A 17,062-nucleotide genomic window follows, 5' to 3' on the forward strand; every position below is an offset into this window, starting at 1 on the left:
TAAATCTGCATATATATTCCTACAAGTGTGCATAATTTCTTATACAACCAAAAAAAGCCATATTTGACCAAAGTCAAGGGAACTTTTTTACAAAAGAAACTATTCCACCTTCTAATCTCAGTACCATATGTAAGAATAGAGAATGGTTAATCGGCATTCACAAAAGCAATTTTAGTGACTTTCAATCATAGGGGCATATAAATGCTAGTATAGAGTTTGGTAGGAAAGACACACAAATATAATTTTTATAGAGTAGACACATAATTATATGCTTTTGTGGGGGGAAGATATGCAAATTTCCCAATTATAATTAAGGGCCCAAAAAACAAACTCCTAGAAGAAAGGGTAGGAAAAGTGGTTGACTACACCATATTAGGGTAGAGTGATGCACTTCATGATTATTGCATTCATGAATTTCTCTGGGAGATGAAAGAGAGTTTTTGAATGTCAGCACAAAAGTTTAAAAATCAAATGACCTATCACATGAATAGAAATCAAGTGACTTATTTAAAGTCTTCCATTGCAGGAAGTATGAAGTATTCATATTTATTGAGCCCAATAACTTTCAAATGCCCAGGTTAATGATGACTCCAATAAATGGTTAAAACTTGATTAAAAAAAAATCGATCATTAATAAAAAAAAAGAGAGAAAACTAGTTCAGATTTTTGTGCATATACCTCCAATATGATTACTGAAAACAATTTCTTTGTCAAAAATACTATTCGAAAATTGACATGCAAATTATACTTTTAAGCATGATTAACTAAAAAAAGAAAAAGAATCAGATGGTAATCAACTGAGATTCACATGCAAAATGTCACAATGCATACCAGAGTTCAAATTATTTCCGTTTCCATCTGACTCATTTAAATCTGTCGCTTTATGCTTCCTCATTTTTTCTTTTTTCCTACGAACAGATGCTACTTCCACATCAGGACTTGCAGAACTCATGACGACCACCAATTAAACTGCAATGAGTGAAAACCAAACAAAATCTTAAGCATGGACGAGTAGCTAATAAGACATTAGAGTTAAAATGAGAAAGATTACATTACTTCCCCAAACACTTATGATTTTATAAACTCTTCGGGATAACAAAATAACAATAAGCTAACTTCTACAAGATTGTGCACTTAAGCTACAAGGCCAAACTTGAAGGATTCTTTACATAAATGCCCAATAAGCCACAAACTTCACTAAATTCCAAAACTAAATAGTCCATTCTTATTCATTCCAAATAACACACTTTTCCATTGAGTGATGAAATTTAAACCTTGGAATTGTCAAACTTATTAATCTACCTTAGTAATCGGGTTATATGTGTTTTTAATTTAAGATCCATGCCAAACATAAGACACAAACTAAAGGAAAAAAAGGAAAATTTAAGCAAATAAAATCGGTGATCCAGCATCGATCCATGAAGAGTGTAGAATGATGGGACAAATAGGTCCACCAGGGAAACAAGGGTATAACCCATGCGACACAATGGCCCATTTCAGTAGAAAATTTGTTTCTTTATCATACTTAGATTAGAATTTATGTAGACCTACACATATATAGTGCACTAGGTTCTTTATTCACTTATATCTTGAGTGTTTTACTGATTGAATATATCGCATTTAGGGTTTTGTGGAGAAAAAATCTTGTCTACTCACCGAGACTTCAATTGCAAAAAATTCTTTCTCTCCCTACATGTGTCGATTTAATCAAACTACATAAATTTTGTCTTGATTATGTGTCCTTCATTACACTACTTTTTTTCTATAAATCTGTTGAAGTAGCTTCCAACAATTCGCAACTAAGGTTTTATTCCCAGAATGTGTAGCTCCCAAGTTCAAACCTATTTCAGATTCTACAACAACTATCTGTTCAAAGAGCAAAACGTATATTACAGTTGGGTGACTCAAAGCCAGGAAGAGTTAGATTCGCTAAATTTTTTATTTTAATTGGCAAATTTCCACAGAAAACCCAAATTAACAATTAAAATCATAAAAAAGGGTAAAAAAAAAAACAAATTTTACCTCACCTAAACTACAGAATAAGCAAAAGATCATTCATCAGCACATAATCAATGATTAATTGCATAAATCAAGCAAAAAATACTTCACAATTTGCAGGAAAACAGAACCCAAAAAGAATTGCATCTCTTCAAATACCAGACCCATAAATAAGCCACAATTAATGGAAATTATGCATAAAAATACGAAAGATAAGAAGAAAAACAGACGATGAAGGAAATAAAAAAGATCGGAGAAGCTTACTGTGAACAAATGCTTCAATTTGGGAAGGATTAGATATTGTGAGCTGAAGCCAAGCGTGAGGAAGTAGAGAGAGCCGGCAAAGCAAAGAAGGGAATGGGATTTGGGAACTAGGGTTTTTCAGTTGAGGTTTTAGTTTTGGCCCTTTGGGGGCTAATTTAGCTATTAGTCCTTTAAGGATTTTTAATTCGTTTTTGGTCCTTGTAGTTTTCTTTAGGATAAATTACTTAAAATAGTGGATTTTAAAATATATATATATATATATATACCATTTAGACCTTTTAATTTAATTTTATTCATTTTGATAAGCACTAATCGCTAGAGCTTAGAACATTCATTTTCCTATCACTTCATCCATAATGTTGAGATTCACCATGTTTCTATTTTCTTAATGAGCTAATAATAATAATAATAATTTTTTTTTTTTTTTTTTTTTTTTTTTTTTTACAAAGTGACAAGCGACTGAAAAATAATTATTCAACCTACATATTCATAATTGAGGATAAGAAGATTGAGTTGTAAACCTGCATCCACAACTGATGACCCTTATTATATTATTGTTTTTAACAAAATTTGAACTCTACCTTTTAATTGTTTCATCTTTGTTTTTCATAATAAAGTCAAATATTACTTTACTATGAATCATTTGGTATAAGTTAATAATTATATTATGATAGGTTTTTGTGTTGCTAAACTTTTTTTTCATGAATTATATATATATATATATATATTTGATTTGGGGGTGGGATCTGTCCAGGGAGAGGAATACTTACCTCCCACTTAATTTAATCATAAAATATTATGAGTATTTCTTAATCGAACCAATTAATAAATTTCTAAAATTTTTAAATATTATTCACTCAGTTTAGACTTTTGTTTTATGTGGCTATATTTATTGAGGATTCTTCAAGTAATATAAAAGCTACTATTTTTTTTAATCTTCAAATAATTAACTACAATTAATTAGCGGATTGTAAATACTAACAATATTTTATCCAAATTAATTTAGAATTTATGACTCTTAATAATAATAATAATAATAATAATAATAATAATAATAATAAATTGATATAGTTTAATACAAAATATTTAAAGCACTGTGGCATCACAATTCTATTACTAAAATAATTTTTTATTCAAATAAATAACCTTTCCATATTAAATATTTTATCATCGAAATTCTTAGTTACTCGGCATCTCGTTCTTATTTTTTCCAAAATGTTATAAATTAAAAAAAAAAATTAATTCCAAAGACCTACAATCTATAGAGCTCATAATATCCTCTTGAATTTCATCGATAGTACATAAGTTGTACGTTGAATCATGCAATTAAAATGTTTATGTAAAGAGCATTTTAGCTAGAGGTGGCCACGGGCCGTCCGGCAACCCGGCCCTCCGGGTCACTGACCACTTGAACTACAATTTGTTTTAAAAATTTATTGAAAACAATTATATATAGATAGATGTATGATATGATTCAAAATATTTTACATATATATTTAATTTATAAAAAATTTAAAAACCATATAATAAATTAAAAAATTATATAAATCAATTTGTAAAATATCAAAGTATCAAACAATAAATTTTCCTAAATATTTTTTTTAAAAAATAATTGTTTTGTTAATCGTCTTTTGGCTCATAAACACTAAGTCTCTACACATGCACACTCTTAAATTCTCTTAAATAAAGTACTCTTATTTGTCACATATATATATATTAGATTATTTTGTTTCAATTTATAAAATAAAAAAATAAAATTACAAAAAATTGTTTTTGAATTATGTATATCAAATATATTAGTAAAAAAAGAATATCCTTGAATAATAGTTAACACCATATTATTTTGATTAGTATTTTTTTTTAAATGACAATATGATGAGCAAAATAATAACCCTATAGCTAGAGACCAAAGTAAAATCTAGAATCAACCCTAATTATAATAAATAAATAAGTTGATGATAATTTAAATTTAAAACAAGAATACTACTTGATATGTAATTTTTAGTTAATTTTTTTTCTAAAAAATTTTCTGAATTTTTTTCCTTTTTTTTTTGAATTTTCAGAATTTTTTTGATTTTTTTTTTATGAATTTTCAGAATTTTTTAGTTTTTTTTAATTATTTTATCCGGCGGGCCCAACCCGGCGGATTCACCAGGCGGGCTGGCCTGGCCCACCGGGTCATCATGGAAGCCGGACCGGTTCCGAACCCAGCTTCCTGTGACTCGGACCCCCCGGATCAGACGGGCCAGGCCCGGTGGGTTCTACACCCAGGCAGGCCGAGTCCGGGTCAGTGGGCCGATGAACCGCAACTCGGCGGGTCAGGCCCGCCGGGCCGATTAACCGGCCCGTGCCCACCTCTAATTTTAGCAACAATTAGTGAACATTGATTAAACTCTATCATAAACAGCACTTAATTGACCTCATGGAGGTTTCTTTCCTCTTATAAATTCTAATAATGAAACTCCAACCAAGGTTTGGCCATAGTTTGAAAAAAAATAATAATTTGATGTTATTTTAATATTTTTAAACTCTTGTAATCTAGCGGTATTCACTGATCTCACTGCAAAAGACTTAATCTAGCAGGATATTCATTGATTTCACTATAAAAGCCCTAACCCAATATTCATTAATTTCACTATAAAAGGCCTAACTCAATAACCCAACAGTATTCATTGAGTTCACTGCAAAACACCTAGTGACCGCATATATATTAAGTTGTCTACACTGCAAAAAAAGTTCAAATTCAATGGAACCTAATGACATATGGTAGTAACAAATCTATGATTATGATTTTAGATTGCCGATAGTAGGTTCGATCGCCAGACTAGACGATCAATTACTAACCGGGCTAGACATCAATTACTGACTGTGTGCACACTTTTGATTACGCTTATCGCATTAAAAATAAAAAATAATAATAATTACTAACTGTGTGCACACCTTTGATTAAGCTTATTGCATTTAAAAATTAAAAAAATACACCAAACATCATTAATAAAACATCCCTAATAAAACATCCCCAACAATATAAATACCTTACTTTTATGCTGTGCCCAGATGAAGATGTAAAAGAAGAGTAAAAATTCAAGTGATTTTGACTTAAAAATCAAAATCTCATAATAAAAAACAAGTAAATTGTTCTTTTGACCTTTGTAACTCAACTTACCTTCAAACAAATCAGACCTTATTGAGCACCATATTTAGCAGTGTCAAGACCTATCCATAACATGCATCAAACATAACTTCAAGATTTTAAGTCATGTAACTACCAACAAACACCACGTCAGATAAAACTAAGGTATTTCTGATCAATCACAAAATGAAAAACTTCGACAACAAACAATAAAAAAGAGGACTATCCAACAGAATGAAACAATAGAAATGCTAGATTTTGATTTTGATGAGATTGACAACATGTGATCCTACTTACAGATGTTTTGACAGAACAATGAACAGATTCCTAACAAGTGTATTCATGTGCTTTGTGTGACAATCTTCTTTAGGGAATCCATCCAGTATGTTGTTGTGAGTGCTTCTGCATTGTAAAGAGATTGAGCATAAAAAAGATAGTGTATTTTCTACACTGGCTGCAAAACTTGCCGCCCTTCATTTTGCGTTGGTGGTGGCAATGTATTTAGCACTTTTACGCGGAATACAGCCTGCAAAATAGCCGATGTTTTAGAAACAAAGTTGTTACATATTCGAAACAAGAATCACACTGTTAAGTGAGGATGACAGATTATTATCAAATGAAGTTATCAATTATGCCCCGTTTGTAGATCATCACACCTGCATAAAAATACTTCTTATAACAGAACTGTTGTTTCTTGGAGAATATGTTCATGGCATAACATTCAAGAAAATACGCAGGTAATACAAATTAAAGAACATCTATTTTGCCCAAAAGAAGATGCTCTGCAATGTTATCTAAACTGTGCGGCAGACAAGTGAAAGACATAGACATACAGAAACAAGATACGGAACTTTTGAAGAAACATGAATCGTTGGATATTGAACAATAAGATATGAAATAAACCAAACAAACTTAGAAAAACAAGAAGAACAAGGCTGTCAGAAGACCTGAAGTTCTGAACAGCTTGCACCTCACATTGCTAGTTCAGAGAAAATTTTTAGTTTGTGATGTTCTTTTTTTTTTTTTGGAAGAGTTTATGATGTAATTTAGACTAATAATATTTGTTTTAAAATATCAAAATAACATAATTTTGGCCTTTCAAGCCTACGCCCTCTCCACCAACCCAGAATCCCAGGCCCAAATATAGGTCTTCAGCTACACTAAGCAACCCGGGCTCATTGACAACTTGGACAAATATGATATTATGTTAAACACAATTGTCTGTTAATGATATTTGAAAATTTCTTTTGTCAAAGTTCTTTGGCATAAACTAGTTTTCAAAGATAATAAGTTTGCTTTTAACCCAGAAAACTCCTTACTTTCTCATATATATGTACCATTATATGTTTAGAAAATATACTAACATTTATACTCCAATGCAAGTAGTTCAGAAGTCAATTGGCAAGAATGCTGTATGGTGCTAGCCTATGTGATATGGTGATATAATAAATTATGAGATTGCATTCATGGAATCTAAAATGAAACAATCCTACCTTCTTATCAGATCCAAACTCAATTATGTCTGAAGGGCGTAGCTTGACAGGGAAATTAGGGGGTGCTCTATACTGCCTGCCTTCATTACTGCAACAGAGAGTCACAGTTCATTTATGAGAAGAATATGACATTCTCAAATCTCAATAGAAGAACATAACAGCACACAAAAGACATAGCTTACTCTGAAATCCAGGTACCATGTTGACTTTGCATGTCGGTCAAGTAGAAGGCATTATCTTTACAAGTAATACGTGCATGAAGTTCATCTACCTGCTCGAAAGAAGCTTAATCAAGCAAATAAATTCTGAAATAAATAAATAAATTCTTGGATGAAGTTCAAAACCCACTATGGCAACATGTCCAAGTTACTAAATATTCTCCGCTCTCAAGTAACATGTCCGAGTTACTAAATATTCTCCGCTCTCAAGTCCATAACACAGAGAACTTATGTGGGCAGAAGTTTCACAGTATAATTATTCCATTGAAAATTTTAGATGCAGTTACAATAATTTGCCCCTTCCATAATTTTAGCCATATTTGAACATCATTACAAACTGAATAATGTCAATCACCAGGCCCGTCTAAGATAACTAGTGTGAATATTAAAAACATCACAGCACTACTCAACTAAGATTCCAGGAGAAGAGGATGCAAAAAACATATGAAAGCACCAAACATAGTGGACGATAATAAGTCCAAAGGAGAAATTGATAAAGAAGGGGATCAAAATTTCATATAATAAAGCCAAAGGCAGCAGATAAATGAGCAGATAACACTTGAAAAGAAAAATAATAATAATAATAATAATAATAATAATAATAATAATAATAATAATAATAATAATAATAAAAAAAGCAACTATGGCCAAACTCAAGGACCAGTATGTCATCTATCTATTTAAGAATTTAAAATCACAGAGCTAACAGAATGCTAGGAAAATGGAGATGTGATCAAAAGTAGATAAAGCAACAACTGAGAGGCAGCCTGTCATGAAAGCAATTATTTTATTAAATGTGAAATGTCAAAGGACCAACTTCATAATTAGGGCAAAGATTGTAGTAATTCATGAAATCTCTTCAGGATACCAAGCTTTGAAATCAGAAGGTACTTGATCAACCACATGACTGAACCAGAATAATGTCTAATACAATGGATTAGTGTAAAAGCAATTGCCACAAAAACAAGGAGTGCTTTTACAAATATTTGCTACACAATTATTCATCAGTGTTGAAGATAGACTAATGCAAAAGTTATGTTTTATGTCATAATTGAAGGCTAGCATACAGCATGCAAAAACATAATTTATATCAGTAGATAACATAAAAGAATAGCATTTGAAACCTGAGGTAAAGGCAAGGCAATAGATGTTCCTGGTATGTCAGCATGCGAATGCTTCTTCCTACGAGACGAGAAAAATGACTTTCGTCATGAGCAGGTATACCGAAAAATTAAGAAAGACAAAAATTAAGAATGGAGAAAAGGTGCACCCAATGAGATATGGTGTTTGCGCATCTTTAGGAAGATGAATGGGCTGTAATAATTCATTGTTTTCATTTCCAGCAGGAAAAAGGTACCACCTATATATTGTAGATTATTCAACCACCATTAGTAACAAATAAATTATTGGCTGCAGAAGGAAAAGCAAAATGTTCTATGTATATCCATGTGAGAATCATACTCTCCACCAAGAGCACGCTCTAGCGCATCATCATCTTCAAACCACCTCTGAAGATCATCGCTTGCCTACAATGGAATATATGTTAGTTATAGGGATACCAATCACATATCTATTCTCCACATGAAGAATTAAACTTTTCAAGACTAATTAAAGCTTCAAAGAATGTAGCAAAATACCTTGTCAGAGAGTCGGCAACACAGTGGCCTTCCTTCAAGTTTTTCACTGTAAAAATGAAGTTTAATTTAATTGAAAAACCATGAAATATCAACAAAAAAGCTCAGTCGCCAGGCATATTGAAGGGGCTCAAGATGCCTTAAATGTATCTCATCTTCTGGATAAAGGAAACATAATTCTCTTGTGCTACAATCTTATTTCTGGTATCAAATAAATTGATAATAAATGAAGAAAAGCCATTGGGTAAATTCACTCCCTTTTAAACATGTAAGAGAAAAAGAGGAATTTATATTCACCTAAAGCTTCATGATTAAAAATATAAAAATGTTCCCAAGTTCACCAAATGTCAACTTTCCAATGATGTAAACCATATCAGACAAAACCAAGAAGTACAATGGATGTGTTCAATGTTGTTTATCCAAGAGATCTTTAAGAATAAAGCTTTCAAAAAATAGAGCTTTTGGCATAAATTGTTCTACTGTTTGGAGATTAAATGCATTTTGGTCCCTATATTTGACCACAATGTTCATTTTTGTCCCTGTATCTACAAAATGTATCTTAAGGGAAAAATGTTCATCACGATCTCCAATGCGGACTGGGTACACACTACAACACAATTTATTTACTGGCAGCTAAATCCATAAAAAAGCCCTTATCATCATCCACATCTCACTGTTAGTTCCTAGGGTTCATCAAGAGCACTTGTTTTCTTGTATCCATTAAAATCCACAACAAGATGGATGCAGACGAAGAATTAAGCTTGTGAACTGCCTACGATTGTCAAGAATTGAACAATTTTCTTTCCTTGAGGAGTTAAGTTTCTTCATTACAAGTAATCCAAAAACTTCTAGAACAAGTATTATGGAAGCATCTTCTGAAACAAACAAACAAACAAACCACGAAGATAAATGCAAATAAAGGAACAAGTAAGTCAGTTTTAAATGTTAAACAACAAATGCAATGGGAGGAATTAGAAGTTTCAGGGAGTGATGATAAGCCTCAAATCATGGAAGGATGACATGGCCACTTAAACAAGAATCACCTGTTACCACCAAGAACCCAGCTTAGCATAAGTGGCATTGCTATCTTGATGAAAAATCTCCCACCAACTCTTCCAGGATGTGGTATCCGAAGCTTGGTTAAAAACTATAAAAGAGGTTAAGAAATAGACAGATGTTATTTTCATATAATCATCCATTGATAATTAACAAAGAACTAAAATATGCACAAAAAACAAGGTCCAAGAGCAATAAATATCATGTTCCTAAAAAAAATACATACCGACAAAGGACCAAGCCCAACACCAAGATAAGGCCTATAAGTTGAGGCCATAATAGCGGCCATTCTTGCCATTCCATATATAATAGCCACACGAATTCTCCTTGCCTCCTCATAACTGAAGACGAGACACCACAACTTTTCATACAATATTTACCACCAAGTCGTAAATAAAGTGCCTAATCCATGCCAAGCACACTAATTTCACCCAACTAATTATTCAAGATAGCCACATTAGATCATAAAAAAATAAATTTACCTTTTCAAAGCAGAAAAAACATCTAATGGAGTCCCAGACTCAACACTTTTTGTCCAAGCCTTCTCAAGTTCTAAGGCAAGCTGAAAGCCATCCTGTAAGGACAAAGATGAAACAAATTCACTTACGTGAGGCAATTGCTTCCAAAAGATGAGGGCAAAGGGCAAATAAGCAGTAAGCAGCAATACAGGTATTGATTGGGACCTTTTTTAAGTATAGTCTTACACATGAATTATTCATGAACATGATCAGAAATTTGATTATGAAAAGAAGAAAGAAAGTCACGATTGTGCATACCTCAATAGCCATACAACCACCTTGACCCATATTTGGTTGCATAGCATGCACAGAGTCCCCAAGCAAGGTTACACGACCTTTTCCCCAACTAAAAACAGGTATACGATCATAGATGTCACGTCGTAGAATTGCTTCCTCATCCGTTGCAAGTAACAAATCAATTACATTATCACACCAGCCACCAAATATTTTGAGCAACCTCTCCTTTTTACCTGCATAAAATTTCCATGTTAAACAATAATATGAAAGGGCCAAACATACAAACATAATAGTCACATTCCCTATGCATTAGCTGTAGAGAAGAAAGCTCTCTGCAATGAAAACCCTATGCCCATGATTACACAAAAGATATCATTTTAACAGTTGACAGAAGTGCAGAAGTAAATAATAAATCAGAATCATCTAGGCACATACCAAAATTTCAAAGTTCTATGCTAAAGAGAAATTAGAACATTAAAAATTTTTAAGTTAAGGAAACAAACAAATATAATAGAAACTCTGCCAAAATACAAGCAAGCTTTAAATATCTTGAGTTAATTCAAAATAATATATGCAACTTAAGTTTATATGACCATGCAGACTTAAAAGGTAAATCTAAAGGAATTCCACTGCATATTAGTTATGATTACAAACTGATACATGAAAACCAAAATGTCAAAAAAATAAAAGTTAAGATAAAAATGCTAATACATATGCTTAGATACAACTTACAAGCAAAGATAATTAAAAATGGAGGCATTAGTGAAAATTTAGAAACATGACAAGGGGAATCTACTTAACAGTAGAGATGGTTCAGGCATATACAATTTAGAGTAACTGATGAACTAAGGGTGAACAAGAGAAATACAAGTTGGAGGCACCAAAAGCCCAAAAAAGAAGACAGAAAAATCACATAGATAGGGATGATTAATAGCTCATAAAATGATCCATATCACTGCATGATATATTCTCAGGTTAATACTACTTCCCTGGACTCTAATTTGTACAATTAACAAAGAAGCTTGCAGGAGGCTTTCCACTAGATTGCTCTTCAGGTCAACACTATGAATACACCGCAAGAATAACATTTGCAACTTTTTTAAAGTTCAAACTGAATTAGGCACTTGGTCATTCTTAATCTATGCTGTGCAAAAAAATTTAGTAAATTTCCTTTTCTTTATCTAGAGCTTGCTATATACATATGCAACTTGAATGCCAGTGATAATTATAGTTTAAACAAATCAATCGGCCTGGAGAGTTAAATAAAAATTATAAAAATTTCTAGAGAAAAGGCAAAGTAATATCTACCATTAGGAACATCAGTGCCCCCAGGTGGCTCTTTATGAAATGCATACCACTGCATTTTCCCAGCACCAACATCTGAAGAAACAAAATATTGTTTGTGGCCAAGAAACACGCGATACCTTCAAAAGTGAACCAATAATGAATTAGCACATAGACGACATATCACATATGGCATACTTACTAATCATACAAGTTCTCTTGAGTATATATTTTAAAAATTACAAGAGAAGTATGCCAGTATACGAATTAGAGACAATAACAAGGCATACCCAACAGTTTCAATATCCGGAGGCACAAAATCAGCAATGCCAGTGTAGCAAGTATAGCCTGAATAAGATGCCTCCGAGTGTCCAAACAAGACCTTACGCACCTACTAAAAACTCAATTCTTATCATCATATTTTTGAAACTTAAACCATATAATTGAATTAAAGCTCACAAATAATATAACCTCACCTTTGACCATATACCATCAGCCCCTACAAGAAGATCACCGTCATACTTCTGCCCATTCTCAAGTATTACTGTAACCTGCATAAGTAAGATTGAAAATAAAATAACAATAAAAAGATGTTAAAAATGCACAAGCATGGAGACCAACCAGGAAAAAACAAGTCTATCAAAATAAATAATTAATTCATCCAATTTCAAAACACACAGCAAATGACTACCAAAGAATTGTAACAATTTACCGTGGAGCCATTGTCCACAAAATCAACAACATTACTGGCATTAAGAATGACATCATCCCCAACAGCACGAGCCAATATTTGTTGTAATGTCATACGACTAATGACTCTTGTAACAGGAAGACCTCGTTCCGCTGCAGGAGTAAATGTATCAAACTTGATATACCTGGGCGTAAACCATTTAACAAATAATCAACATGAAGCTTATGACAAAACCATCCACACAAAAGAATACTAAAATTCAACTGAATGCTTCTGTTTGACCAAAACAACAGTAAGTGCAAATCCAAGGGAAAAATATAAGGTCCACCAAGTCTATGAGAATGTTTGACTAGTTGTTGACTGAATCTGAAAAATAAGACACATTAATCAACATTGCTAAACCAACTTTTCATGAAACACCAACCATATGTAAAACTGCTTCCAGCAATGAGCCTTAAATAAAAGTCCTAGATGAGTAAGAACTAACAAAGACATGCTAACTAGCTCTTTCCCAGGCTTAAACAAAATCAAAGATGCCTAAAAATTCTCAACAAACTCTACAGTAAACTCAATTTCTTCAACTAATCCAAGCATAACTCTGCACAATATACAAAGCAGATCCTCAATCATGAATTTAAGCTATTTCTCAGTCCAGCCTACAAATAATTTAAATATGCAACAAACTTTAACGAAATTAGCGTTAGAGTTAGAACAAGTAATTCATGCAATCAAGAATAAACACAACAAATTAAAAAACAGATAAAATCTCAGTCAGTCAACAAAAACCAAGAACAAAGAAAACATGCAATCTTGTGAAGAAACAATATACCAAGTGCCAGAGATTCCATCAACAAGGCCGTTAATCCGGTCCCCAGTAATGCACCCAGCCCGCAAGACCTCCTCAGCAACATCCATATCAATGGCCTCCAACGCAGCAAGAGCGTTGCTCTGTATCTGGATCGGTCCCCGGTACTGCCCTTCTCCTCTAATCGCACTTAAATCCTTCTCAAACACCATCACATCAAACCCTTTCCTCTTCGCCGCAAGGGCAAACACCAGCCCACCAATCCCACCTCCAGCGATCAGAATCCGAAACTTCCGTTCCGGATTAGACACGCTCGACGAACCAGGCGCCAAATCCACCGACCTCCCGCTGTTCTTCACGATCATCGGCATCCTGCACCTCCTCAAGACGCCGCGGCTGTAGAGAAGGTTGCTGGGAGGGAGACAAGGCGCAAAGGCACCATGGATGAAGGTTTGGGATGGGATTGGGAGGTGGGATTGGGGGGAATGAAGGAGAGTAGTGGAAGTGAGAGCCATGAGAGAGCGAAGGGAAGAGAGAATTGGTTGTGGTTGTGATGAGAGTGGGAGTGGAGGGAAAAAAGAAGAAGAAGATGATGAAGGTGGAGGGCCCGGGAGAAATAAGGGCCATTTGTGAGGATTTTTTTGGGATTTCAACTGGATCCACGAAACTAGTGCCGGGAAGACATGTGGACACGTGTCAGTTTCTGACGAACTGTGGATTTGTGGATCATGCATTTCTTTTGCCACGTGTGGGATTGGTCTTGGATTTATTAATTTATTAATCAAGGAAAAGTGGGAAAAAGTTTGCCTGTCTTTTTGTTTATTAAAAGATTTTTTTGGTTTCCTTTTGTTGTTATCGGACCATTAAATTGGTTTTTTATGTTAATTATTATTTTTTAGGTCAATTCTTTTGATGAGGACAGCCAAATAACTCAATATTTGGTTGCATATGATCCATGGATAATGTTAATTTTAGAGGTTTTTGCTCCACCAACCCTATAAAAATATATTATTATTAAAATAATTTAAAATCATCACATCAATGCCTAATCAATTGATTGGGCTGTAGATCAAACTTTTTTTTAAAAAAAAAAAACTACTGATTTTTTACATTTTAGTCTATTATCTCTTTTATAATTATTTAAAAATTATTTTAGTCTATTATCTCTTTTATAATTATTAAATAGCTTATTTGTGGTTTTTTTGCCTTTTTTTTTAAAAAAATTATTATTAAAATAGAAAAAACATATTTGAAATTAGAGTTATTATTAACCTGAGAATTATTAAAATAGAAATTATTTAAAATTATTTTATTAATATTTCATTATTATTATTATTAGAGTGGTAATTATTGAAGTCAAAATTATTTAAAATTATTTTTATTATTATTAGTAAAATATTATCGTTAGAGTTGGACATGGCGGCATGTCGGTGTTCCTCTCAGTTGGGTGTGCTAGGGGTCGTGCGCGTCGCGCTTCCCATCACTCGGAACATGGCGTGCACGGCCAAATTGTGCGCCAGGGGTTGGGCGACGTAGCCGGGCTCGTGGCGTAGGCACCCATCCCCTGGGTACATGGACAGAACCAAGATTTATTGATAGGGGGGCTGAGGGCAAGATATCAAAAACAAATTCGGTTTGAGTCTTTGAGATGGGTGGATGAGATTTCATCATCATAATTCAGTTGAATCAAATAAATTCAGGTTGAATGCTAACAATGGAACTGGGGTTGCTACTAAATGCTAACCCTGGAGGTGGGGTTAGCATCACTCTAAAAAAAATGAACCACTTATTATAGAGATTTTTCACTTATTAAACCTACAATCCACTTACTATATTAAGTTTTCACTTAATATAACATGTTTCTACTTCTTTTCTTATATGATAAACCACATATTATACAGCTTTTTTACACTTAATATAACATGTTTCTACTTATTTTTTTATATATATAATAAACCACTTATTACACCATTTCTTCACTTACTAAACCAGCTATCCACGTATTATATTAAGTTTTCACTTAATATAACATGTTTCTACTTATTTTTATTTTATAGTAAACCACTTATTATACAATTTTTTTTCACTTGCTAAGCCGGCTATCCATGTATTATATTAAGTTTTCACTTAATATAACATGTTTCCACTTTTTTTTATAGTAAAACCACTTATTATAGAGTTTTTTTTTTCACTTACTAAATCAGCAATCCATGTATTATATTAAGTTTTCACTTAATATAACATGTTTTACTTATTTTTTAATATTAAACCACATATTATATATATACATATATATAATAAGTGAAAAAACTTATAATATATATATATTCATATGTTATACAAAACTTATAAAATATAAATTAAATGAATCGGTTTGAGTGTTTGAGATGGATGGATGAGATTTCATCATCTCAATTTGTGTTTAAGTTTAAGGCAAGTTGGGTTGAATTAAATGAATTCAGTTTGGGTTTTTGATAATTGAGATGGATGGATGAGATTTCATCATCTCGATTTGTGTTTAAGTTCAAGACAGGTTGGGTTGAATCAAATGAATTCGGTTTGAGTCTTTGAGATGGATGAATGAGATTTTATCATCTCAATTGTGTTTAAGTTCAAGGCAGTGTAATGGTGGATTGAGCCAACATATATTAAATGGAGTCAAAGGTTTGAGATGCATGGATTGAAATCATTGAATATTACTATTCATCTTCTTCTTCATCCTCTCTTCAAGTTCATGGTCTCTTTAAAGTCCAACTCCGAGCTTGACCTTTTCATCAATGGCGACGCCAAAGGAGGAGCTAGTTCTATGCCATCCCTATCTACTTAGGGACTGGGGGATTGCCAGTTGCGGGACTGCAACCTTTTATTGAGAAGAGGCTAGTTCTCCACCGGTGGATAAAAAGTTCACCGGAGGCAAGGGGGGATGAAGCCCCCATGGTTCCGTCCCTGATGCGACAATGTAACCTTTGATTAAAACAACCTCAAAAAATATAAATCTTTATTTGTGTATACTCGAACTTGAATTGCCATCTATACGATGCATTCTACTAAGAGGAAGTAACTAAATACGACGAGTTTGCATTTTTTGAAAATATTGTGGAATTGTCTCATTGTTAATAGTTGCAAAACCTCTTCTCGATATAGACAATCAAATGAATTTGGTTTAAGTCTTTGAGATGGATGGATGGGATTTCATCATCTCAATAATGTTTAAGTTCAAGACAAGTTGGGTTGAAGTTACTGAATGCTAACTTTGGGGGTGGGGTTGCTAACCCAGGAGGTGGGGTTAGCATCACTATAAAAAGAATGAAATACTTATTATAAAGTTTTTTTTTTACTTACTAAACCAACTATCCACTTATTATATTAAGTTTCACTTAATATAACATGTTTTCACTTATTTATTTTATAGTAAACCACTTATTATAGAGTTTTTTCACACGTAATATAACATGTTTCGATCTATTTTTTTTAATAGCAAACTACTTACTATACAATTGTTTCACATACTAAACTAGCTATCCATGTATTATATTGAGTTTTCAATTAATATAACATGTTTCTACTTTTTTTTTATATAGTAAACTACTTATTATACAGTTTTTTTTTTACTTACTAAACCAGCTATCCACTCATTATATTAAGTTTTGACTTAATATAACATGTTTCTACTTTATTTTTATATTGTAAACCATCACTTACTAAATCAGCTATCCACGTATTATATTAAG

The 17,062-nt window shown here is 32.8% G+C and overlaps 1 protein-coding gene and 1 long non-coding RNA gene across 3 annotated transcripts; both read right to left on the bottom strand.

Moving 5' to 3' along the window:
• Nucleotides 1-901: 901 nt before the first annotated feature.
• LOC120282712 lies at nt 902-2,401 on the bottom strand. Its single transcript, XR_005543024.1, has 2 exons — nt 2,263-2,401; nt 902-969 (listed from the first exon to the last, which is right to left on the bottom strand). It is a non-coding gene; the product is annotated as an uncharacterized LOC120282712 (long non-coding RNA).
• A 3,147-nt stretch (nt 2,402-5,548) lies between these two features.
• LOC120282083 (zeaxanthin epoxidase, chloroplastic) lies at nt 5,549-13,900 on the bottom strand. 2 transcript variants are annotated; one of them, XM_039288816.1, is made up of 16 exons: nt 13,356-13,900; nt 12,548-12,710; nt 12,312-12,386; nt 12,126-12,226; nt 11,860-11,975; nt 10,573-10,784; nt 10,279-10,370; nt 10,023-10,137; nt 9,784-9,887; nt 8,744-8,789; nt 8,568-8,632; nt 8,377-8,466; nt 8,231-8,288; nt 7,071-7,159; nt 6,889-6,976; nt 5,549-5,921 (listed from the first exon to the last, which is right to left on the bottom strand). In XM_039288816.1, the coding sequence occupies exons 1-16, from the start codon at nt 13,844-13,846 to the stop codon at nt 5,841-5,843; spliced, it is 1,986 nt and encodes a 661-aa protein (XP_039144750.1). In that variant the 5' UTR covers nt 13,847-13,900; the 3' UTR covers nt 5,549-5,840. The 2 variants fall into 2 exon arrangements, with proteins under 2 accessions (XP_039144750.1, XP_039144751.1); XM_039288817.1 differs by having other exon boundaries at nt 12,548-12,678; nt 13,356-13,585.
• Between the last annotated feature and the right edge of the window lie 3,162 nt (nt 13,901-17,062).

Source organism: Dioscorea cayenensis, chromosome 18 (assembly GCF_009730915.1).
Source record: "Dioscorea cayenensis subsp. rotundata cultivar TDr96_F1 chromosome 18, TDr96_F1_v2_PseudoChromosome.rev07_lg8_w22 25.fasta, whole genome shotgun sequence".
In the NCBI taxonomy this organism is placed as follows: Eukaryota; Viridiplantae; Streptophyta; class Magnoliopsida; order Dioscoreales; family Dioscoreaceae; genus Dioscorea; species Dioscorea cayenensis.

Excerpts from the sequence above, each read along its gene's own strand:
- LOC120282083 (XM_039288816.1), bottom strand. The coding sequence starts at position 13,846 with ATGGCTCTCACTTCCACTACTCTCCTTCATTCCCCCCAATCCCACCTC. Across the intron at positions 12,711-13,355 it reads GATGGAATCTCTGGCACTTG|GTATATCAAGTTTGATACAT; the intron begins GTATATTGTTTC and ends GTTTACGCCCAG. Across the intron at positions 9,888-10,022 it reads TTGGGCTTGGTCCTTTGTCG|TTTTTAACCAAGCTTCGGAT; the intron begins GTATGTATTTTT and ends CCTCTTTTATAG.